General features: G+C 41.6%; 1 protein-coding gene across 1 annotated transcript in view; it reads right to left on the bottom strand.

Moving 5' to 3' along the window:
• The window catches only part of ACOXL (acyl-CoA oxidase like), a 251723-nt gene that overhangs the window by 100799 nt on the left and 124054 nt on the right, over nt 1-26870 (bottom strand). The window contains 1 exon segment of the mRNA XM_069494822.1: nt 5742-5851. Coding sequence (XP_069350923.1) covers nt 5742-5851 — 110 coding nt within the window.

Genomic DNA, 26870 nt, shown 5'->3' with positions numbered 1-26870 from the left:
TCAAAAAGAGAAGGTGAGTTTATGGGTGAGTTGAGGGATTGACACATCTATATACATAACCGTGCTATGGCAAGTACAGTAACATGTAAATGGTAGAATCCCCACAGTGGGTATATGAATGCTTACTGTAAAATTCTTTCAACTTTGCTGAATATTTGGAAATTTTCAAAGCACAATATGGAAGACCATTAGAGTACAAGGCAAAATCTTGGCCTTCTTGTTCTTGACACCCACTGACTCCTAGAGGTCTGTGGTCTGATGAGAGCGGTGAGGGAGGGCCCCAGTGGTAGGCTCCCATGGGGGAGGGAGAGAGGCAGCGCTCGGAGGGACAGGCAAGGGCAGAATGGGGCTGTTTCCAGAGCCACTTTCTTCCAGGGCTTCTCTCCCTGCCGAGCGCCACCTGCTTTACCTGGTCTCAGGGAGCCTTTTCAGTACCATGACCGACTCCTTCCAGGTCCAAATGAGGGGTAGCCTCTGGGTGTCTGCACATATGGCAGCCCACTGCAGGGGTTTCAGGGTGCTGGGAAGTTCTCAGTCCATCATTCCTCCTGTTCTCACCTGCTCATAGGTACTGCTTTTGAGGTTGTCACTGTGACTGCCGTCCTACTGCTCTCTTGGAGCGTAGGCTCCGTGAAGGCCGGGCGCTCCAGACTCTGCTGTGCCACCAATGCATAGAGAGGAGCCCAGTACTCAGTGAGCGCCAAAAACATGTTGGACGGCAAAGGCTTTTTTTAAACATAAAAGTCAGAGTAAGTAAAATTTGGGGATTTAAGTAGATAAACATAGACAGACTGAATCAAGTAAAACCTGGATGTGTGAAAGAGAAATGTGTACTGTTTTTGGAGGTTAATAACCAAGACCAAAATAAATGAACTGGAACTTTCCAAATATTTACAATTGGAATACTGCCTTTGGCACTTCTCAAATCTGTCCTGGAAAATGTGCTAGGAATATAGATTTGCATATGGGTGAGAGCGTATCATGCTTTCAAAATGATGGAAACAAGCCCTGCTCTGCTATCTGGAAAAGAAATGAAAGGGCAGATGATTTGTGGCCAGTTGGGGAACAAGTTTCCTGAAAGGATGGAACTGATTCTGGTGGGGAACTGTACTCTTCTTTCAACTCCTTACATATTGGACAATTTTCAAACTAATAAGTTGAGGGGAAAGCCATTAGTACTATAAAATTCCCACTCAGGGCTAGAAATATTAAAAGGATGCACTGACCGTCCAGAGTGTGTTAGGAAAAACTGAGACATTAAAACTGAAAGAGACTTCAGCAACACAGTCCTAGAATGTGGGAGCTCATGTTTTCAAGCTTTAAGATAGACTAAAGTTTAAACAAACAGGAATAGGAGCAGCAATTACAAACGAAAAAAAGTTCAGATTTCTTAATTTCAGCTCATCCCAATGGTTATAAAAAGTCCCATACCATCGTTTAGTATTTTCTCCAAGTGTTTAATCAGGATCACGGGATTATATTTTCTAATGAGCAGTTTCTTTGAAAATTATTTCAATACATTTGGGTTGTGGAGACCAATAATCTCATTCCAAATAAAAACAATAATTGTTAAAAATACACAAAAGAAAAAAAAAAGCATAGTAAGCTCTCCAAAAATAGAATAAAGGAGACAAGACATTTATGAGCATAAATCAATGAAGTAGAAAACAAAGGTACAACAGAGAGGCTCAATAAAACGAAAAGTTGGTTGTTTGAAAAATAATGATAAGCCAGGCAGACATCTGGTGAGATTGAGTAACAACAAGGAAAGCAAAAGGCACAAGAAACGATTTTAGGAATGACAAATGAAACACAATTATAGATCTAACAGAAGTCAAAAAGATAACGAGAGAATAGTAAGAAAAACCTTATACTGGTAAATTCAAAACCAAATGGATGAATGGCTAGAAAAATATAATTTACCATAATGGACACAAGAAGAAAAAGCCTAGTCTTAAAATAATTAATTAAATAAACAGTTTAAAATATTCCCCCAAGCCCAGATCCTTTTCAAATAACTTATCAAATTCTTCCACAGAATAAGAAACCACTCCCAAAATTACTCTATGAGAGCAGTAAAACTTTGATATAAATCTAAATCAGGGAAATAGAAGAACAGAAAATAAGAAGCCAATAAGTATACAGCCCTTTTCTCCCCTCTAAAACACTAACAAGCTAAATCCAGGAAGATAAAAAGATGATAACACAGCATAACAAAATCGAATGTTTCTTAGGCACACAAGGGTAGTTTAACATTAGAGGATTTGCAAAGGTTTTTAATCAAATAAACTAACAAGCAATATCGTAAGACCATTTCAACAGATGCAGAAAAAACATTTGATAAAATTCAACTAATAATGACAAAAATACTTTAAAAATGTATGAGCTTCTTTAGGAAGTAAATTATGTCTATCAAAAACTTTAGCAGGCCAGGCGCGATGGCTCACGCCTGTAATCCTAGCACTCTGGGGGGCCGAGGCGGGTGGATGGCTCAAGGTCAGGAGTTCAAGACCAGCCTGAGCAAGAGCGAGACCCTGTCTCTACTAAAACTAGAAAGAAATGATCTGGCCAACTAAAAATATATATGGAAAAAATTAGCCAAGCATGGTGGTGCATGCCTGTAGTCCCAGCTACTTGGGAGGCTGAGGCAGGAGGATCACTTAAGCCTAGGAGTTTGAGCTTGCTGTGAGCTAGGCTGACACCACAGCATTCACTCTAGCCTGGGCAACAGAGCGAGACTCTGTCTCAAAAAACAAAACAAAAAAAAAACTTTAGCAAATGTCATTCATCATAGTGAAATGTTAAATTATTTTTTTTTAAAAAAACAGCAATAAGACAAAGAATATCTATGGCTGCTTCTATTTAAATTATATTGGAGGTTCTAGCCCTTGCAGTAAGACATCAAAAAAATAAAAGGAATAACAGTTGAAAAGAAAGAAATAAAAAATTATTATTTGCAAATGGTTGTCTATGGGAAAAAAAAAACCAAAGAATTTACAGACACATTTAGATGATTTTTTTACAGTCAGATTTATATGCAAAAGCCAACTTCATGTATAATAAACCATTAACAACAAGAAAAATTAAAAATATTCTTTTAATAACAAGTCAGATTTATATACAAAAGCCAACTGCACATATAATACACCATTAACAAAAAAATTAAAAATATTCTTTTAATAACAAAATTATAAAGTAACTAGTAATAAATCTATGAAAGGATATACTACGTATGGAAAAAATTATAAAACACTGGAAGATACTTAGAAGACTAAAATCTTTGTGAGAAAGATCTGCTTTATAAATATGTCAAATTTTCTGCAAATCTATAGATCAAATACATTTTCAAAGAAAATTCCAATAAGTTTTTAAAACTAGTCAAATACACATAACAAGATGTTCACTATCTTAACCAGCTCCATGGCATTAAGTCCACTCACACTGCTGTGCAGCCATCACCACCATCCGTCTCCAGGGCCTTTGTATTATCCCAAACTACAACTCTGTATCCATCAAACAATAACTACCCATTCTCTCCTCCTCTTAGCCTGTGGTAACCAATATTCCACTTTTTATCTCTACAAATTTGACTACTCAAGCTACTTCATACAAGTGAAATCCTACAGTATTTGTCCTTTTGTTGTTAAGGAACTTGATAAGCTTATTAAAAAATTCACATGGAAGTGCAAAAGACCCAGCATAGCCAATACAATTCTGAATTATATTTCAGATATAATAATGTATTATAGTAATATTTTATTATAAAGCCAGGATAACAGCGTATTGTTGGATCAAGAATATACAAACAGAACAGGAGCAAAGTAGCCCCCAAGTGGACGCCCACACATATGGAAATTTAATAAATGCCGGAGGGGGCATTGCAGATCATTAGGGAAGGATAGCTAATTCAGTAAACAGGGCCAGCACAACTGACAATCCCTAAGGGAGGAAAAAAAAATAGATCCCTTCCTCAAACCACAGACAAAAATTGTCAATGGATTTAAGAATTAAATGTGAAAGGTGAAACTTCCAAACTTTAAAAAAATATATATTTCATGGCCTCAGAGTAGATGATGCAGAAAGTATTGAATATAAAAGATTGATAAAATCAATTATAATTTAGGAATTTATGTTAATCAAAAGGCACCATAAAGAAAGTATAAGAAAAGCCACAGACTTGGAGAAGATAGTTATAGCACTTAAAACAACAAAGGATAAAAAACTCCTAAAAATCAATAAGACACATGCGTGCAGACACACACACACACACACACACACACACACAGAAAGAGAAAAGGAAAAATGGGCAAAAAACATGAACAGGCTTTTTGTATAAGAAGAAATACAAGTTACTGAGAAGGCTGAGGCAGGAGGATTGAGGCTGCAATGAGCTACTGTGCTCCAGCCTGGGCGACAGAGTTAGACTTTGTCTCAAAAAAAAAAAAACAACAACAACAAGAAACACAAATGGCAAACAAACATGGGAAATCCTGTTCACCCTTAATATTAATAGTAATAAGGAAAATGCAGTTTCAAGTGATGGTGAGAGATCATTTTTTATATTGTATTGACAAAAATTAAGAAGTCTGATAACACCCAGTGTTGATAAGGACAGGATATGGCTCCACAAGATCCATGCTGCTTGTAAGGGTGTAAACTTACGCAAACACTTGGAAAAATAATTTAGCACCATCAAGTAAAGTTGAACATTGTCATACTTCACAGCACAGCAGCTCCACTCCTGAGTTCCATATGCCCTAGTGGAGTGGTTTTCAAACAACAAATTGCAAATTACTAAAGGGCCATAAAATCAGTTTAAAGTACTGAGATCAGTATTCTTAAAAAATAAAATTAAAAAAACATCAGGGAGCATCATTAGCACTAATAAATACGGTAAGTGAGCACCGTTCGGGGAGAGTTTGCTCCAGCTGTGTCTGAGGTGGGGGTGCGATGGATGTCTGGGCATCTGCAATGATGAAAAATGTATTTCTTGGTCTAAGTAATGTTACCTGAGTTTGAAAGCCCTGTACAAACTCTTGCACACATTTCCCAGAAAACATGTATAAGATTTTTCATAGTAGCTTTGTGCAAAATATCAAAAAACCAGACACAACCCAAATGTGCACTAATATTGGAGATTAGAATGGGTAAGGAAATTGTGGCATATACATGGGATGGAATATCATGAAACATTGTGAAGAGCAGTCCTTCAGTTACACATAACAATTTGGATGAATCTTAGAAACAAAATATTGAGTGAAAACAGAAAGTTACAGAATACCACATATGCTTTATTTATAAAGCTAAGAGACAGTACTAAAGGATCAACAGAAACAACCAAAGGCACGGATCCTGAAGCCAGACTGTCTGGGTTCAAACCCCAGCTCTGCCACTCACTAGCCATGTAACCTTGAGCAAAATACTTAACCGCTGTGCCTCAGTTCCTCATATGTGAAATGGAAATTGGAACCTACCTTATGGGGTTTTCAGGGTTAAAACCTGTAAAGTGCTCAGAACAGTGAACAAGTAATAAGAAGGAACCCAGTACAAAGAAGAGAAGTAGCAATGTCTTAATTCTTAAGTTTGGTAGTGGGTACATGAGCATTAATCTTACATATTCATGGCTTAAATATTTAAAATTTCAAGCAAGAGTGAGTTGTGCTATGTCAAGGCTCTATAAATTGAGGCTCAATGATAAGACACTGAAGGAAGGTGACGATGGAGGCCTGAGCAATACATACCTGGTTCTCAGCTTGTCACCCACAGACTCAGCCCAGTTTAGGAGCAGGCCAGAGATTGGTTTTTCTTCATAGTGTTTGGTGTATTGGGTCAGCAGTTCCCGCCCCACAACCTGTGCAAAGAGTTTATCACTCATCAGCCATGTCTCAGCAATGTGAAAAATGCCAGAGTGTCATCAAATACTGCAGACAGATAAGGTCTATTTGCCTCTAGCAAACTCCTTGGAAGGAATCGAATACAAGACCCCATCCTTGTAGGGGCAAATGTGGGGCATTTATCACACCACCCTCAATCCCCCCGCCCCGTGGCAACTTCACTAACTACTTTCAGCTCTCTCTCTCTCTTCTTGCCTGTGTCAGCCTCTAACACTGGTCCTGGGACCGACTATTTTAGTTGACACTTCAGATGACACCTGCTTGCCTTCCATGAACCAGATGGCTGGTCTGTTCTCTTTTTTGCCTCTGACATTCTCTGGTCAAGTAGGCCTTCGGGAAATAGTATTGAAATGCACAAATCAAACAATCTCTATCAATCTCCTCCCTCAGCAGCTTTAAAGTTATAATTTGGGCCTAAAATCCTGCATACTTTTCCAGGTTTGTTCAAAGAAGATGTCCATGGCTAGCCCGCTGCAGAGAAAGCCTCTCAGCTGACGGCAACAACTGCTAGATGTGTGAGCAAGGCCACCTTGGACCAGCCTGTCCCCACCAAAGCCCCACGTGCTGCCGCCATAGCATGAGCGAGCCCAGGCAAGACCCGCTGAAGAACCACACTGTGTGAGCCCAGCCCAAACTGCAGACCTGCAGAATCGTGAGCTAACAAATTGTTGTCTCAAGGCACTAAGTTTTGAAGTGGTTTGTTACAAATCAACAGATAAGCCAATTCATTCTCTTTCAACTGTCAATTCAGAATATTTCTTCTTTGCTTCATATGCATGCATGTTACATAAATCATATAAAATGTTATATATTAATATGATCTCAATCAACAGTATATCACACATGACATTTTGGTTTGCATTGCTGTATAGGATTCTATTTGTATGTTTAATGGCTGTATAATTTTCTTTACTTTGATCAATCATAGCTAACTACACATTTCCATTTGGTTGGACATTTAGGTTGTTTCCAATTTTACCCTGTCATAATAACCTTGATGTCAATATAGTCAGACCAATAGCATCATCATTTCCTGGATTATTACCTGAGAATAAATCCCCATGAGCTTGCTTGAAATAGAGGTTCTTAATGAGGGTCACCTCACCTACAAGAGGGATGCTGAAAACCCGTCCAGGCATTTTTGCCTGGGGGAGTTTTATTGGCACTGGTGGGTGGAGCCAGCCGTGCAATGCTTGGGGCGGTCTCAACCAACGGAGAACTGCACCACGCCCAGTGTCAAATGGCCACGCAGTCAAACATGCGCAGGCCATTGAGTGCCCGGAGCCCAACTCAGTTCCACCAAAGGTTTCAGGTCCTCCCAGTCCCAAGCCCTTGGAAGAATTAAACTCCCCCGCCTCTTTGAAGTTAGAGGTGCAGGTTAGGCCAGTGCACTAGTGTTTCAGCCATCTTCTCCTTTCCCGTTGCCATGGCAACCTGAAATGTTCCTGGCTGTGACTTATCCAAAAGCCTGGGCCTCAGTCAGCATTCGAGGTTGCCATGGTAATTCTGTGTATAGATGCATGCATGGTTATGTCTTGCTGTTTTTGTGTTTACTCTACTATAAATTACTTTCCTTTGGTTTCCTTGAAGTATGGTCTTGAATTCTTGAAATTATGTCTCTAGATAGGTTATGAGATCCATGATTTGATTTCTGGATAGTAAAGGGAGTGTTACAAAATACTTATTGTCAAAAAGAGGGCATTAGGTCCGGTGGGATTGAAAATCACTGTATTGCAGGTCAAAGAACATGAACATTTTTAAGACTGCTGCTATACAAAGTAAGTGCAAAAATCAAACACTGCCAGGGTTGGGGAGAACGAACTAACATTAACTAGAATTAAAATTAAAACGGCATAGCATTCAAGTTGGTTAAGTAACACAACACTAAGATTAACATTAACATTAACATTTTTTGTTTTTGCTAACCAATTAAATTTATGATGGCTCTAATTCTATCTCTCTCTTGCCAGAAAAGCAACATCATTTCAAGTATTAACAAATTGCTTTTTCTGATTCCTGCCCCTACATAGCTTTCCTTTACTTTATTTTTCTCCATAGCATTTATTGCTACGTGGGGATTACAGAGCACAACAGCTTGTTTCCTGGCTTATTAACTTTCTGTAGCCTGGAATAGGAGTGCCTGGAGTTCAGAGTGTGTTCATCCTTGTACCATCAGACCATGTAGGACACAGAGTTGGGAGCAGAATGAGTGAATGAATAAATAAATTCCTTTCCTGTTCTCAATATCTCATGCAATATGTTCAATTCCTTGATAATCTCTTTTAACTTCTGTCACTACTTCCACCTTTTCCATTTAAGCAACTTAAATTGGGAAAATGAACTCACTCTAACTAGAATTAAAATTAGAATAATATAATCATCAAGTTCAGGTGCTAAACTTAAGAGAAAAGGGAGATAAATTGGGTCTTGGCTAATATCACAAAAGCAGATTACTCATTTCAGATCTTTTCTCCTTTTCTAGGTCATGAGACAAGGAAACATGATTTTAAAAATGAGTTTATTTTCTGCTGTTGATGCCCCGTTGGTGAAAGATTAAGTGATTGAAGCTATCAGCTACCGTGGGATTTGGGCATCACCGTCTCTAGATTCGGTGCTTTATTTGATAAATTACCAGGGGGGAGGTAAAGCTAGATCGGTCACCACCTAGACTGGGCATGCAATGAAGATGTGCCTGTTCCACCTCACGGATGTGTTCCTGAATATATTATAATATACTATGTAGTGTGTGTATATATACATATATGCATTTTGAAATCTCTATTTTAAAATAATTGCAGACTCACAGAAGTTGCAAAGTTAAAATAGCATAGAGAGGTTCTCTCCAGACATCACCCAGATTCCCCTAAAACTGATCTCTCACATAACAACAGTGATTATCAAAACCAGGAAATTCAATAAAATTTTTATTCATTAAATATTTTAGTTTTTGTAGAGATTTCATTATTTAAAATGGACCTAGGAGTAGATCATTTTGTAAAGTGAAACATTATTTTTTGCAATACAAGTGATTACATCCTTATCTAAGCCTGATATTTTATTTATACCAGATTTTCTTAAGACAACTTGTGATACTATTTCTTTCTAGGTGATTTTGGGTGGCATTTCTGTGGCCCTTTAGACAGTTCGCTTCTACATGTGAATACTCTTTATTGTCTTATACACCTGCTCAGGAGCCCCTTTCTTAAGAGAACTGAACAGTCAGAACAACCATGTTCTTTTCTTTTAAAAAAGATCCCATCTGCTGGAGGAATCAAGTTAATCTACAGCCAACATTTGGAAACTATGAGTCTAGCAATTGTGCAGAATGATGACATCATAAACATGCACTTATAATGAATATCATACCCATCACGCAGCACTGATTATGTAACACCAATAAAAGTTATTTTTTAGGTCAAATCGCTTTTCAAGGCATCTACGAAGCCACTAGCATTTCTACACACTAAATATTTCACTGATTTATGCTAGGTACAGTGAGCCTTGGATTAAAAAGTCTAACAAGTGGGGTTTGCTGCCAAGGCAGAAACACTCAGAGCCAATTAGAATAGAAAAATACAATTCCTAAGGAAAAACCACCAGATATCCATCCTGTATCCGGGCAGTGGGGCCGCACTTGGGTTTGTACCACACAGGGTAATGGATCAGTTCAAAGTGGCAATATTTATGGCACTGGGTCCCAAATCATGCTCCAAGGAGCCCTAGGCAGGGCTAGCTACATAATCCAGGGCCCAGTGCAAAATGAAAATGCAGGGCCGCTTGTTCAAAAATTAATAAGAATTTTAAGATGGTGAGAACAGAGCATTAAACCAAGCATGAGCCCTTCTGAGCGTGGGGCCTGTATTACCGCACAGCTCTCACCCCATGAAGCTGGCCCTGGCCCTAGGCGTTCCAACAGGATTTCCAGGTAAAACAAAGGACACCCAGTGAATACGTGGACACCCATACTTGCATGCTACACTAAAACATTATTTGTTGTTTACCTGAAATACAAATGCAACTGGGTGTCCTGTGTATTTATTTGTTCCATCTGGCAAGCTAGGTTCCTAAGAGGCAGCTCAGGGGTCACCCAGGGGTGTGAGGATGAAGAAAAGACCAAGTGGACATGATTCTGCACCAAGCATTTTAACTTTTCACCTCTTTTAGATGCTGGACATCCCATCAAGGCAGAATTTCTGTAAGGAGAATCTATAAAAATTCCCTGGCTAGACGAAATGAAAGAGACAGAGAAAGAGAGGAAGGGTAGAGGTTGGGAGGGGAGGGGAGGGGAGGGCAGAGGAGGAGGGGGGAAGGGAAGGGTTGGATGGATGGAAGACAGCAGAGGAGAGGAGAGGAAGGACTGCTGTAAATTAACACACACATCAACATGTAAGATGCTCTGAGTAATTGCTGGGCCTTAAACATGGATTTGAACTTTAAACTAAGGAGGATGGATGGATGTGAAGCAGTGATTTAGGCCCAGCAAAAATTGATGCACAATTCGGTTGAACTTAAGAGTGGTTACTTTTTTGTTGTTGTTGTTGTTGTTGTTTTTAGTTAAATTTGGACCAAATTTAACTTTTCTTCTTAGTGTCTCTTCCCAGTTAGAAAATAAAGTGGTTCCCTCCTTTGTGGTTTCCCTCCTTCATTCTGCCCACATTTATGGAGCACTTACCATGTATAAGGCACCTACTGTTTACATTGAGAGTGGGGAGCTAAAAAGATGACTAAGAGACTAAGATCCGTCTCCTGCAGGAGCTTCTGGGCCCGACAGAGATGAGCATTTGCACACACGGCTATGTGGCCTCCGTGGGGAATGCGACAGGCACAGAAGCAGAGCAAGTCAGAGGCAGAGCCCCTCACTGTGAGGATCCAGGAAAGCCTCACAGAGGAGGGAGCTTTTGACCTGAGCCTTAAAGAACAGATAAGTTTCATGCACGTGTTCATTCATTTATTCAACACCTAGTAGTGGCAGGAGCCATTTTCTTTGAGCATGTATCAATACTAAGGGTAAATCCTGTTCCAAACTCTTTATATGGAACAACTAATTTAATCCGCATGACAACTTTGGGTAGTTAACAGAATCGTCCCATTGTCCACATGAGATTACGGAGACCCAGAGAGGTTAAGCCAGTTGCCGGGGTCACACAGCCAGGAAGTGGTAGGGCTGGGGCTTCAACCCAGAGTCCCTACTCTTAGGAAGTCCACACCTAAGCTGCACCTACTGTATGCCAGGCTCTGTGCTGGGTTCTGGAGATACAAAGATAGTGCAGGGACCTATGGCGTGCCGGGGGCCGGGCAGGAACAGACGACAGCACAATATAATGTGATGAGGTGACAGAAGTGAACCCAAAGCTCAGTAGGCACAGACAGGGGCTCACGCGTGACATAAATTCTGCATCTGAGACAGAACAGGAGGGGCGGCAAGGACATTCAGGGCTGGGACGGGGTGCCTTTGGAGCCACAGAGGCACGGAGAGGCAGGGCAGCGGGAAGGCTGGGGCAGTGCCGAGGCTGCGGCTGCAGAGCTGCCTGCATCGGGGCAGTGGGGAGCTGAGCGACAGTATCAGCCCCGAGGCCAGTCTGGAGAGGCAGGAAGCCACCAGATGAGCCATCTCTGCTATCTCCTGTCGGAATTTCTGACCCACACAGTCCATGAGCCCAACGAAGTGGTTGGTTTCATGCTCCCTAAGTTTGGTGAACTCCAGGAACGCATTGGCCCAAGGAAGAGAACTGAAAATGCTCGCCGGGTCCTCACTTCTCCCCGGGGAGGGACACCAACTCCTCCCATCGCCTCCTAGCGCCGTGTTGTCTAGAGTAGAAACTTTCTAGAGTCTGGGGTTAAGGGTCTGCACCTACTGTATACAAGGCTCTGTGGCTCCCTGGACCTCACAGATGGCTTTTGTTTGACACACACCTGCCCTCTGCCATTTCACAGTAAAAACAAATTGTGTGCTTACCTTCTGTTGAAAACCTGGAAGCCTGAACCCACGTTCTCCCAGGACAACTGTGAGTGGGAGCTGAGGAGCAGCCACAGCCCCCTTGAGAGGGGACAAGGGCCCTCTGTGTGCACCAGCCCCCGCAGAGCCCTGAGACTCAGGGGCTTGCTGCAGTGCTTCGGGCCTCTGCCTGGCCCTGAAGGCAATTGATCTGGTGACCCCTGTGGCCTTGGTCCAAGGATCCAATGCAGCTGGCATGAGGAGCCTGGGAGCATACCCCTGCCCCACCTCTGCCCTCTTCCTGTCACCCCCGTCTGGCCCAGTGCACCCTGAACCATGGAGGCCAGCTGAGGAACACCGGCCCCCAAGCCCCACACAGACTTTTCTTTCTGGCCCAAACCTCTCACGAAAGAGGTAGAAATGCCAGCTGCTCACCCCCAGCCTCTGGTGCACTGGGGCACTGGCACCGACCTGGCCAACGGGACCTGAGAGGACCTCAGCTGAATGTTCCCCCCGAGAACTGTGGCAGCTGTTTTAAGACCCCACTGAGATGACCAGGAGCTGCTCCCGTGTCAGAGGAGCTGAACACAGGAGAGATGCCAGGGATTCAAGGACAGACACGCCCTTGAGCCAGCCCTGAGGTCACCAAGGAGGACAGCAGGTGTTCTCACGGCTTCAGCCACTCTAGATGGGTATGTACGACACGCAGACAAAGGTGCCCTGACTGATAACCTCACTAGCAACTGGGTCCAGATGGAACCCCTAATGCGAATGTGACCTCCCCCAGTGCGGACCGGGCTGCTGCCGCTGTTCCCAGGTTTTCCCATCCCACCCCCACCTCCCCCTGCCCTCTGCCCCCCGTATCTCCCTCACTGCCGGCAGGTTTCCCCGTAGCGCACACACGCGTCAGTGCCCCGCCCCCTCCCCGACACTCAAGCCCTAACGACAACAACACTGTCCAGTGTAGCTGGGATAGATGTGACTTGTGAAGTTACTTTTTTAGTGAAAAGAAAAAGTAACTGAAATCCTAAATCTGCAACAAAATAAATATTTAAATGGCAACAAGGAGAATGTTAAAAAATAAATCTTATTTAGTTTTTTAAAACTTGAGTAATATATAAACCCTTTTGAAGGAAAAAAATAAAATTCTCCTTAACCCCCAGTGTTGACTTAAGTTGTTTCAAATTATAATGTTACTTAAACATGTTCAAACATAAAACTAGATATAAACACCTTATGTTTATAGCTCTTGTTCAACTATAAACTATGAAATTAAATACAAGCCAAACTACAAAACCAATGAGATTCAAATTGACAGCCCTAAGAGCATGTGGCGGACTGTGTTTGACAGCATGAACTGAGTCCTTGGCCCGTGCGGGTTCATATGGAGAGAGGCCCCTCTCCCCCACTTCTCTCGGTGGCCTGCAAAACCCTCTGCTGTGATTTGAACGTGTCCCCTCCAAAAGTCAAGTGTTGCTAGTAGGATAGTATTAAGAGGAGGGGTCTTTCAGGGGCGATGAGGCCACGAGGGCTGCTCCCTGGCGAGTGGGCTCAGCGCCTTTACAAAGAGGCTTCATGAAGCATTCCGTGGCTTGCCTTTCTGCCACGTGAGGACGCACCGTTCAAGGCATTATCGTGGAAGCAGAAAGCAGCCCTCACCAGGCAACTTGATCGTGGGCTCCCCCAGCTCCCAAACTGTGAGAAATAAATTTCTGCTCTTTACCAATTGCCCAGCGGTCTTCTGTTATACCAGCACAAATAGACTAAGACACCTGCCTCAGGCAGCACATGATACCATCCCCTGGCCCTTGCTAAACACATTCTTTTAATCATGGAAAATCTACATCTGTTATTTCCTCATCGGTTCCTCGTGATTGAGGTGGTGTTATCCGGTACCAAAGGGTTACAAATGCAACACAATCTGCTGGCTCTGGTTATAGGGTTGCTATCTCGATGATCTACATATAGCACTTAGGCTATTTCTGTTCAGATGAGCATTAGAATTAAAATGCACGATTAGCACATTCTTGTCAAGAACTCATAGACCCCCAACTTGAAAAGCAATGCTAAAATCAAACTTGTTGCAAAACTCAGTATCCGTACAGAAGACAAAGGCGCGACTTTGGGGAGTGGAGAAGTAAAGATAAACAAGTGTCGCAGATTCAGAAGGCCCCTCTCTCCAGAGTCGCACACGTGGAGTCCTTGAGGACAGCTTTAAATATTTAGATGCTGCAACATCTGGTTCTGAAAAATGATTGCTAGCTCTGTGTACGGGTCAATGGACTTAGAAAGAAAAACACAGAACTTGTCTATTCAAACTACCTTGGTCAGCTTTTCTAAAATCTTCCCAAAGCCCCTCCAAATTCCAAAAAATGAACAAAATCAAAATCATCCCAAAGCTTCTCCAAATTCCCCCAAATGAAGGATCACGTTTTGGAAATGCATCGTATCAATTCTGTGCCCCAAACAGATCCTCCAGGCCTTTTCCTCACTCCATTTCCAATGGCCCCACCCTGGCCTGGCCACCACCACCCTCCGGCAGACTGAGACATGGGCCCAGGCCCACTCTTGGCCTCCCCCCGCCCCATGGCCCTCACAGCCTTCCCTAGCCAGGCCTCTGGCTGCCTCTCTGGCCCCATTTCACACATCTGTACACCTCCCCCAATTTTTTCTGCCGTCATCAGAGATGATTCTTCCCCACCTATAGGGCTGGGGAAAGGTCCTTTGAACCATTTGCCCCTGGTTCTGCGTGGCCTCAGCCCTCCCTTGTTTTCTCTCTAGGAAGGCAGCTGATCTTTCAGGGAAGCAGAACTGTCATCTATGACCCTGTCATCCCCTGTACCAACCACTCCTGGCATCCCTGCTGTTGCCATCCGGCTCGTAGGCCTTTTAAGACTGGCATTCCATGGCCATGTGGTTGGGTGGACCCAACCTTCACCTCTGATTTTAGGAGTATCTGCACTTTCTCCTTCTGGCCTCTCAGAGTCTTCACTTACCAGCCGCTGGGGCTCACCTACAGCCAGAGGGCTGGGGCACAGTGAGAATGTTCCTCCGGGTTCACTACCCAGTTCCTTCCTGGTGCAAAAGGAGTTCGAGTTCTTCAGCCCAAAGTCCAGTGCACACCCACTGCCTTACCTGGACTGGCCCCAGGGTCTCATTCTAGCACCTAAAGTCCTGCTTGTCTGGGGGAAGAATTTGGAATTCTCCCCCCTGGTGGGGGTGGGGACAGCAAGTGTGCTGGGGGAACAGAGGGGTGTGCCTGAGCGTGCCACCCATGGGCCGTTGTTCTCTGGGAAAGGCCTTCCTTTCTTTGTTACTCTTCATTCCTTCTCTTCTCTCCCCTGCTTTTATATTTAAGGGACAAAATTTTTTTTAATAGTTTTAAATATACTTGATTTTTTAAAATTCAAAACCATATTGAATGGTCTTAAAAAGTAAAAGTCTCCTATTCAATCCCTTACCTCCAGGCCCTCACTCTAGAAGTAATCTTTTTTAAATAATTTTTGTTCTGCTAGAAGGAGAAGCTTCCAAGTGTCAAGGTCAAATAGATTCTCATGTCATGTTTCAGTTTGCTTCGTAGTTGGGGCATGCTTTTCTTGAGTGGTTTTGTTTTTCCTGGAGTCTTAATGGACTTTGCTTTCTCTCATTTCAAGAAGAAACATGTCTTTTCCATCGTATCACTAAAATCTTCTTGCTTCTTTTTGTTGAACAGAAATCATCTCCTTCTTAAAGTCATTCTTTTGATCCCTCTGGCGGCCTGTTCTAATGTGGACTAATTGTTTTTCGGGCTTGCCACGTTGCTACCATCCAGGTGTTTCTTAACACACACTCCTCTTGGGTCAGTTCCAGGAAGCACACATGTCTTTTAAATTCTTAATTTCTTTAATGCTTTTCTGCAGTTCCTCCACAAGTAACATTTCTCGGAAAAGGCATGACCAGGTTAATTTATTGTGCCTTTGAATATCTGTCTTTATTTTGCCTCATATTTGATCAATAATTTGGCTAGCTGTAAACCTTTACATTCAAAATAACTTTCTTCAGAATTTGGAAGGCATTGCTCCAAAGACCTTTGCCACTTAAAGTGTAGTCCACAGACCAGCAGCCACGGCATCACCTAGGAGATGGATGGGAATGCAGAATTCCCCAACCCCAGAATCTGAATTTGAACAAGATCTCTGAGGATGTACTGAGTACATTGGAATTGAGAAGCACTGTTCCATCCTTCAGTGCTGCAGAGAGGTGTGCGGTCAACCTCTTATCCCACAGTAAGCACTCAGGTGTGTTTGCAGCCTGGGGGGTTGAGGCCCTCTCTGTCTTGATGTTCTGAAATTCTCCAGTCTGTTTTCAGGCTTTTATCTTTTCTGGTGGGTCCTGCCAATCTCAAGACTTTTGCCTTTCTTCAGTTCTAGGGAACTTTCTTCTATTTCTCCAATTTGCCTGCCTCTCTATATTCTCTGCTCCCTCTCTTGGGAATGTTATAGATTTCCTAGACTGATCATCCATACTTCTTAGGCTTTCCCTTTAATTTCCCATCTTTTAGTCTTTCTGATCTTCATTCTGGGAAGTTTTCTCAAATTTGTTCCTTAGTTCTTATATTGGATTTTTTATTTTGCAAGAGTATACTTTTAATTTGCCAGGCATGATGGTTCTCTGAGCGCTCCTTTCTCATAGCAGGCTGTTCTTGTTTTATGGATACAATGTCACATCACACATCCTTAGGGTTACCAATTAGTTTTTGTTTCTCTGTTTTGTTTCCTCCAGTGTCAGTTATCCTGTTTGCTCATTTCTTCCTTTTTTTCATGCTGCTGATTTTTCCTTAAATGTCTGATCATCCTTTTAGATGATATTGTGGAATTATTGCTTATTTTCTTAGGTGTGGTGATGGTATTGTGGCTTTATAAGACAAGGTCCTTATTTTTAGAAAATGAATGTTGAAGTTTTTAGAGATGAAGTATCTTGATGTCTATAATTTACTTTCAAATGGTTTCATGCATACACACACACACACACATGCACTCACACACACAGACACTTAGAGGGTAAAAAAGAAAATGTTAATATGGAAAAGTGTTAACGTGATGAAACCAGGCGGAGAGTATGTCCAGATCTTCACTGTACTAGTCTTTCAACTTTTGTCTTGAAATTTCTGTATGAAAATTTTCATTGTAAAAGTTGGAAATCGGAAAATACAAAAATATCTCTTGATGCTTAATTGCTGATTCTCTGAATAACCTTAGGAAAATACACTACAGAGTCTGAAATCTCCAAGGAATCAGCTTTCTTATAGGAAAACAAATGTCTGTTTGGTTTTTTTTTTTCTCCCTCAGTTCAAATTTAATAGAAAGTACAATGCGTGCCCTACTGGTACACGGCACACGTCAGATGGCCTGTGCCCCGGCACAGCTCGGGCATTCCCCCCAGGGGCAGAAAAGCTGGCCTTCCCAATCCCTGCAGGAAGATCTGTCCTGTCCCACACCACATCTAGGCTGAGTCTAAGGTTGACTGTGTTAAGCACAAAAGAAGTTTTGTTCTCACGGCTGCCCGCTGCAGCCCAGCACTAAAACGAGCCAGCGCTCACTTCTGTTTGGAAAAATATCCTTTGCTGTTTTGGACATTGGGCTTGGTAGTATCACTGCCAGGCTCCCAGTTAGCAGGCACATATCTTGCCATCAGCAGTTCCGAGACAGAAGTCTCTGCAACAGAAGCCACCCAGACCACTCCCTGCTTGGTTTTTAAGCAAGTTAATGGTAGGTCATTTGCATTTTTGCATATCTGCACTGTGGGGTAATGAGCAATATATGCAAAGCTTCTTACTGACATTCTTTAGGAAATCTACCAGAATGGATTAGGAAGGGGCCTGTCTTGGTGTATCTCTAATGAAGCAAAAGAAAGTTATAATGGGATTTCATGGGTGTGGGTAGTAATTGGATTTGGTGGAGGGTGTAATCAAATTTCACCAAGGGCCTACAACCTCTGCCCCTGGAAATAATGAAAGGGTCAGGAAACCTTCCATCGTGCTTAAAGGGAAACATGCAAAGCCTGCAGAAACTCTACAGCACATCTCCTCCGTCATGGGATGACAGCCCCAGCACTTCAGAATCACAGAAGAGTTTCACCCTCCGGTAGGAGCTGAAAGCACTGCAGGTAATACCAGAACATTGCGCAACTCATTGGCCAGTTTCCACCCTCTCCTGAAATTTCCATCTATACATCAGTAAGGATAATCAAAGCAGAATCCAGCGAGAGAAGGGTGGACTCCCCAAGCTGGGCAGATCCCAACACACAAGTAGGAGGCCGCGTGGCCTGATGCAGGTAGCCAGCACCACCGCCCGTCATCGCGCAGGCATCACCCCTGGATGGCCGGCAGCCAGAGACTCTGGGTCCAACCCAGGGCATGTGCACTGACAGGATTCCAGCACGGGAGGGCATGTTGACCAACGGCAAGCAGGCAGGCTGACCCCTCCCCAGCACTAAGCTGTGTACTCAGGGGTCTCAGTCTCTCAGCCCAAGGACCAAGCCCTCCCGAGCAGGTGGTTAAACTTTATTCCCAGAGCAGGTTTCCAGAGCTGTGGCAGATGCCACTGCTGTGGTCAGGAGCTCTGATTTGGGAAGCTGGCTGTCCCGCTATTAGGCAGACCTTTATGGAAATGCCCAACTCTCTGCCCAAATGCCTCTCCTGCTCTCAGTGTCTGTGACCCGGTGTCCCCGCAGAGTCGCAGAGTCATGCAGGAGAAACAGCTCCCATCTTCAGCTGTGTCCACTCAGCTTGTGTCTTAGCTCAGGCCGCTAATAAAATCCCTTAAAGTGGGTAGCTTATAAACAACACTAATTTATTTCTCACAGTTCTGGAGGCCGGGAAGTCCAAGATCAAGGTGCTAGCAGATCCAGTGTCTGGTGAGGGTCCACTTCCCAGTTCATAGATGGCACCTTCTCGCTGTGTCCGCAAAGGGTGCAAGAGGCCAGGTGGCTCTCTTTCATAAGGCACTAATCCCAGCCAGGAGGGCAGAGCCATCATGACCTAATCACCTCCCAAAGGACCCATCTCCTAAGACAATCACCTTGGAGATTAGGTTCCAATGCACGAATTGTGGGGGGAACACAAACATTCAGAGCAGAGCTGGTTAACCCATCCATTTCATCCCAATTTCGTGCCATGCTTTCCATTCTCCAGAAATTAATCAAAATCCTTGGTCTTCTGATGGGTCCTCTCCTACTGTCAATGCCACTGCAGATTCATTTCCTTTTATTATTCCTTCTAGTCATTCCAGTAGGATTTGAAGAGGGCGGAGCATCAGTGTGGGTGCCCACATCGTCACCCTCAGTAGAAGTCCTCCCCTTGGAGTCCAGTCCTATTCGTGCTTCAAGGTCTGCGTGTCTCCTGCTTTGCCTCTAATTCTGGATGTCTTGGCATTGCTTCCCCCTCGACACCACCACCACGTTTTATCTTCCCTCTTCTTAGCAGCACAGTCAGGAAAGGCATAAGCCTTATCATAGGGCACCATGTGCAGAAAAAAGTTAACACAGCAGGCCCGAGACTGCTCCCCTTGTCTGGCATCCTCCGGAACTTGGATCAGGGGAGGGCTCCCACCACTCCCTCACTGATAAGGTGCTCGCTATGCCCGACGCGTGCGTGCAAACAAGGTAGTTTATGCTGAACACCTGCTTTCCTTCTGAAAGTCTGCAATTTGATACACCCTAGGCAGAGGGTGCCTACCTGACCAGCCTCCAGGGAAAACTTTGGATGCTGAGTGTCTACTGAGCACCCCTGGTAAACAACACGTCACGGTGTTGTCACAATTTGTTGCTGGGGGAATTAAGCGTGTCCTGCATGGCTCCATGGAGAGAGGACTCTTGGAAACTTGCCGTTGGTTTCCTCTGGACTTCAGCCCATGCTCCTTTTCCCTTTGCTGATTTTGCATTTTGTGTTTGTGGGGTGGGGGTGGTGAGAGAGAGAGCGATGCGTATGTGTGATATGTGTGTGTGTGAGAGAGAGAGAGAAAGAGAGAGAGGGGGGTGTGATATGTGTATATTTATGTATTTTTTACACATGATTTTGCTGTAATAAATAATAGCCATAAGTACAACTATATGTCCAGTCCTGTGAGTTCTCCTAGTTGATCATCCATCCCGGGGGTGGTCTCGGGGACCCCCAACACACACCACTTATACAACACACACCACATTTCCAGCTGAATCATGGCTTGGGTAGCATTTTTCCATTATATGTCTGGAAGATATCTGTCTGCAAAAATGGCCAAAGAAGGCTCACACAGTCTGGACTCAAGGTCTCTGGTTATCTCCCTAGCAGACTAGGAAACTGGGCCATCCCCTGGTTCCTTCCTCAGCCTCGGCCTTGGAGCACCTGTATGTGTTCTCAGTGCACACGGTGCTGCTCTGCTCCTGGTGTTAGTGACCATCCTCTGGGCCAGGCACTCAGGCTCCCTGCAGCCCGGCGTCCTTGCATGCCACTGCTGCCTGTGGTCCAGAGCTCCTCCTTCCATTTCCATGTCCCACTCACACGATACATAGAAGGAGGCCTTGTTTCTCCCCACGCTTCCACTTTTGTTCACAGTTAGAAACTGTGACCACTCCCATAACAAATTAAACAGCCTTTCCATAATGCCCACAAATGGGAGCTTGCAATTAAAGCACTAAATCACAACTTCAGGGTCAAGCGATGTGGAACAACATGTTGAAGTTTAAAATATATTCCCAAAGAGAAAGGTGTCAAAAAAGCTTCACGCACTTGGATCACCAGCTGAGATGAATGTCAATTAGTGGAATGTCTATATTACTGAATATTCTTAAGAAGTGGTTTTGTTATAACATTTAAGCAGGAGGAAGTCAAAAGAACAGACAAGTTTTAACCTAGCCCAAGTTAAACTGTACTTCTTAATTCCCCCCAAATAATTTGCTTTACTATAGATATCTCTAAAAGCTAGAATAATAAGGAGAGGAGATCTGCCACTGAGTATCACATGATATTTTACTTCTCAATGGACTGTGCTGATACCTGTATAGTGTTCTTAAATGTCTGGATTACTCTTTAGGTTAGCAGTTCTTCCATTATAAAAATCAATCATCTTCATTATAACACATTTTAAAAATACATTAAAATGGAAGCACTATTCTTTCACTCAGAGCCCTTACAACATAGAGATACCAATATTTTGCTCTATTTCTTACTAAACTTATGCATGCGCAGATTTTTGCTTTATTCTTTTTAATTTTTTTTGATATAATTGCAAATTCATTTGCAAGAATGCAGTTGTAAGAAATAATTTGGAGATCTCATGTACACTTTACCCAGTTTCTCCCAGAAGTAACACTTTGGGTAACAATTAACAGAATTCCAACCAGGAAAAATGATGTTGGTACAATCCACAAAATTTATTTAGTTTTCACCAGTTTTACAAGCAGTCACTTGTGTGTGTGCGTGGCATGTGTGTGTGTGTGTTTAGTTCTATGCAATTTTATCATATGTGTAGATTTGTGTGACCACTACCACAGTGAGGATGCAGAACAGTTTCATCACAGGGTCCTTCAGGCCACCTTTTCATAGCCACGTCCACTTCCTCCTCTTTTCTGTCCATCACTCCTGGCAACACTGATCTGATCGCTATTGTTATAATTTTGTCATTTCAAGAATGGCATATAAATGGAATCCTACAGTATGTAGCCTTTTAAGATTGGTTTCTTTAATTCAATATCCAAGTTGTTGTATCAACAGTTCCTTGCTTTTTACTACTGTGCAGTATTCCATGGTATGGATGCATCATGGTTTCTTTAAGCATTCACCTACTGAAGGACAGGTGGGTTGTTTCCACTTTTTGGCCATCATGAATAAAGCATCTCTGAACACTCATACATATTTTGTGTGAATGTAAGTTTTCATTTCTCAGGGATTAAATACCCAAGAGTGTAATTGCTGGGTTGTAGAGTAAGCACACGTTTAGCTTTCTAAGAAACATCTATACTTTTTTCTAGAGTGGCTGTAACATTTTATATACCCACCAGTAATGTGTGAGTGATCCAGGTTCTCTCCTTCCTTGTCAGCATTATACATTATTGATATTTATTTATCTTAGCCATTCTAACAGAAGTGTAGTGATATCTCATAGGAGTTTTAATTTGCATTCCCATAACAATTAAAATGACGTACATGTTTTCACCTGCTTATTTGCCGTTAGCATATCTTTGTCAGTGAAATGTCTGTTCATGTTTTTTGACCACTTTCTAGTTGGATTGTTTTTCACTGTTGAGTTTTGAGAGTTCTTTATATTCTAAGTTATTTGTTGGATGTGTCATTTGCCAATATTTAATATCTTCTCCTTGTCTGTAGCTTGTTTTTTCATCCTCTTCATAGGTTCTTTCACAGAACATAAATTTTTTAGTTTTGATGAAATCCAGTTTAATCAATTATTTATTTTATGAATTATGCTTTTGATGTCAAGTTTACAAATTTTTTTCCTTAGCCCTAGGTCTCCAGGATTTTCTCCTAAGTTTTTTCTAAAAGTTTTATAATTATATATTTTACATTGAAGTCAGTAATCTATTTTGAGTTCAATTTTTAATAATGTAAGAGACTTCGGTTGAGGTTCATTTTATTGCCTGTGGATGTTCAATGACTATAGCTCTAATTTGTCCATTGAATTTCTTTTTCAACTTTGTCAAAAATTGGGAGGGCATATTTGCATGGGTCCATTTCTGGGTTTTCTATTCTGGTCCGTTTGCCCATGTGTCTATCTCTTCACCAGTAGCACACTGTACTGATTACCGTAGCTACAGAATGGGCCTCAACACCGGGTGCAGTGACTCCTCTCACTTAATTCTTCTTTCTCAGAATTTTATTTTAGCTACTCTAGGTCCTGTGCCTTTCCATATAAACTTTAGAATAAGCTTGTCCATGTCTACACAAAACTTTCCTGTGATTTGCCAGGAATCATATTCAATCTATAGGTCAATTAGGGGAGAACTGACATCTTTCCTATGCAGAGGCTTCCAGTTCATGCACATAGTATGGCTCTCCATTTATTTACATCTTCTTTGATCTCTTTCATCAGCATTTTATAGTTTTCAGCATACAGACCCTATACATGTTGTGTTAAATTTATACCTACATATTTCATTTTTTCTTCTTCTTTTTCTTTTTTATTTTATTTTTTTGAGACAGAGTCTCATTCTGTCACCCTGGCTAGAGTGCAGTGGCACCATCATAGCTCACTGCAACCTCAAACTCCCAGACTCAGGCGAGCCTCATGCCTCAGCCTCCCAAGTGGCTGTGACTACAGGTGCGCATCACCACACCCGGCTAATTTTTTCTATTTTTTTGTAGAGATGGGGTCTCACTCTCACTCAGGCTGGTCTCGAGCTCCCGACCTCAAGCAATCCTCCCATCAAGGCCTCCCAAAGTGCTAGGATTACAGGTGAAAGCCACCATGCCCAGCCTCCTCTTTTTGTAGATTCTTTTTTCTATGTAGACAAACATGTAATCTGCAAACAGGGATAGTTTTTACTTCTTCCTTTCTAATTTCTATGTCTTTATTTTTCTTGCCTTATTACACTGCTAAAACTTCCAGCACTATGTTGAATAACAGTGTTAACAGTGCTTTTTTCCTGATCTTGGGGGAAAAGCATTCAATGTTTCACTGTTGAGCATGATGTTAGCAATAATTTTTATAGATGCTCTTTTTTAAGTTGAGAAAATTCCCTTCTTTCCTATGTTGCTGAGAGTTTTTATCATGAATATTTGTTGGATTTTGTCAAGTGCTTTTTCTGTGTATTTTCATGTGTATTCTGCTATTGAAGGACTGGGTGTTCTACACATGTTAATTAAATCCTGTTGCTTGATTATGTCATTCAGTTCTACCATATCCTTTCTGATTTTCTGTCTAGGAGTTCTGGCAACAGCTGAGAGTGATACGTTGAAATCTCCAACTACAATATGATTGTCGATTTGTCTATTTCTTCTTTCATTTCCATCAAGATTTTTCCCAGTACATCCTAATATCATGTTGTATAGTTTTATTATTTACATATACAAGTTTATATATCATATTTTGTGTATATGTCTGTCACTCTATCTATATCTATCTATCTATATCTATCTATATCTCATCATAGTGGTATTGCTGTTTTACCACTTTGAGTGCAGTATAGAAACTTTACTTACATTTAGGTCTCTTCACCCTCCTCACTTTTTAAATACACTTGTCTGAACTATTTCCTCTACATATGTTGAGCAATACAATTCTCTCCTCATGCAACTCTGATAATACAAGTGCAAGTTTTTTGTTATCGTTCCACAGATCCCTGAAATTCTGTTCATTTTTTTTTATTCTCTGTTGTTCAGATTGGGTAAATTCTATTGATCCATTAAGTTCACTAATTCCATTCTCTCTTATATCCACTCTATTATTGGGGTCATTGTGCAAGTTTGTTATTTCAGTTCTTGTATTTTTCAATTCTATAACTTGCATTTGGTCCTTTTTTATTTCTTCTTTATTCTTTCTATTTTTAAACCTTGTTTCAAATTTGTAATTTGAAACAGCATTTGTAATTTGTAATCAGCATTTGTAATTACCTTTAAAGCACTTTTATGACAGACACTTTAAAATCCTTGTCAGATAAATCCAACATCTGATTCTGTTGGTGTCAGTATCTATTAATTTTCTAATTTAAGTTTTGATTTTCCTGTTTCTTTTATAGCAAGTGATTTTTCTATTGTATCCAGGGTATTTGGATATTATATCATAATACTCTATGATGTTCACACAATGACAAAATCACCCAACACATTTCTCAGAACTTATCCCTGTCATTAAGCAACACAAGATGATATAATTGTGTATCATTTTTACTTACCATATCATAAGTTTTAAATTTATGTTATAAACAGAACTCTTTGCAAGTACAATTTTAAAGGCTATATAATTCCCCACTGACTGGTAAGAATATGATTTATACAGTATCATCATTTTCCTATTGTTGAAAATTTAGATTCCCATATTATTGCTATAATAAATAATGCACTGATGAAATGTTTGTGCCTTAAAATTTTCTATATTTAAGATTATTACCTTAGGATAGTGTCCTAGAAGTAGAATTACACATGGTCCAATAGCAACATGCAAGAGAACCCCTTGTGCCCTGGCCAGCACTGGGACTTCAACATACTTAAACTTTAAACTTTAAGTTTGAACATGAGCCAATTTAATAGAAAAAAGAAAACAGTATTGCAGTATGTCCTAATATGCATTTCCTTGATCGTCAGTGAGTCTAATCAGCTATCTTCCTTTTGTAAATGGGCTTTTCATGTCTTTTGCCTGTTCGTATTCTGGGGCCTTACTTACTCTTTCAGAATAGCCTTCCCTGTGAAAGAATCTGACTTAATATGCACAAATAGTTTCTTAAACCAAAATATAATTCAATGTCAAAGATCAGCTAAGAGAAAGATAATTTAATCCTTCATTCAGCTACTGCAAATATCAAGTGCCTAACGGGAAAGCACCTGCCAATTAAATAAAGACATCAAATAAAGATAAAAATATGAAACAATTCAGCTTTCTGGATAACTCCTGATCTTGCAAATTATCTCGTTTAAAAAGAATAAACATTTCCTGAATCTTACCTGAAGCATAACAATGTTGTCGCCTTCAAAAGTGACAAACACATCTGTGTCACACTTTAAGCCTGAGATCCGGTTTTCCATCATGTAACCCTATTGCAGAAAAAAAAAATACACACATTTTAAATTTGCAATCCCATCATTATACAGGGCTAACATTTTCTTTGAAATTAAAAAAATATACAGAAAATTTAAAGGAAGAAGATAAACATATTTCTCCTACCCAGGATAACCACTGTAAGAATTTAGATCCCTCGTATTAGCTTTTGGTCCATAAATATTATTTTGAGTCTTGCCTTCATTAGTAGTAAAAACACTCAAAAATAGTCATGTCATATTTCTCCAAAATATTCCAATACATTATACTGATTTTTTTTCTATCTTTCTTCCAAATCTTATGAATGCTAATAAATGTCAAGGTATTAGTGATTACACTTACCATATGCAGGAGAATGATGCTCCCTACCCCCAATAACCCTTCTGAAAATCAGCAAATACACCTACAAAAATTCTTGGAGGTAACACAAAAATCCTAAATTGCCACTTGTCATTCTACATCTTCATATCTTAATATCATCAAATACTCAACAACATAAATTCACACTCCAGCTAACTTTTTTTCTTTTTTCTTTTCTTTTTTTAACTCTCTGAAATCCTTATTCAAATGGCAGTAAGCTGCTGCTCATTTTCAAAGAGTTGCCAGTGTTTCTGCACAAATGAGAGAATCAGCCGCACAGGGGAAAGCAGATTCCACCCCAAGCAAAACACAAGGAAGCAAAGCTTGTTTTTGTTTGGCCCCAGGTCCTGCCCCTCTGCAGGCCTCTGCGCCACTCTCCTTCCAGCTCTTTGCTCTCCCCACGACATCTCCAGAACCTTTCCCATTGTCCAAATCCACTTCTACAAAGTCACTCTTATAAGCGACTGTCCTGCTACTTCTCCCAGGAGTACTCATGGTTAGCACTTTAGCTCTGAATAAGAAATGACAAGTTTCACCCCTGTTAAAATTTTCAAACCACATGGGCCCACAGGGAGTCAAACACGCCAATCTCCAGGTGCCCTAATGCCCAGGAGACCTGCTCCATTTCTGAAAATGACCACAGGAGTCACAGAAGCCTGGACTTGCAGAGTCCTGCTGCCTGCAGAGCCTTCAATACCTTGAGTGTCAGCCCTGCTCCTGCAGGACAGCCACCCCCTAAGCCCAGCCACCCTCCCCTTTTCCCCTCAGCATCACAGCCCACTGGACAGTGTTGTCACGTAGATGCAAAAAAGTCATCACAAACCCAGCAGAATCCTTAATTACTTTCATAAGAGTCAAGTGATTTTTATTTATAGATAAATAAATCAGTAACATATCCAAACCAAAGTTCATTTCTCCCAACCCCATAATCACAGAGTTAAACCCACCTCATAGGCA

The sequence above is a fragment of the Eulemur rufifrons genome, chromosome 19, assembly GCF_041146395.1.
Source record: "Eulemur rufifrons isolate Redbay chromosome 19, OSU_ERuf_1, whole genome shotgun sequence".
Taxonomy (NCBI): Eukaryota; Metazoa; Chordata; class Mammalia; order Primates; family Lemuridae; genus Eulemur; species Eulemur rufifrons.
This window is presented reverse-complemented; position numbering and strand designations above follow the sequence as displayed.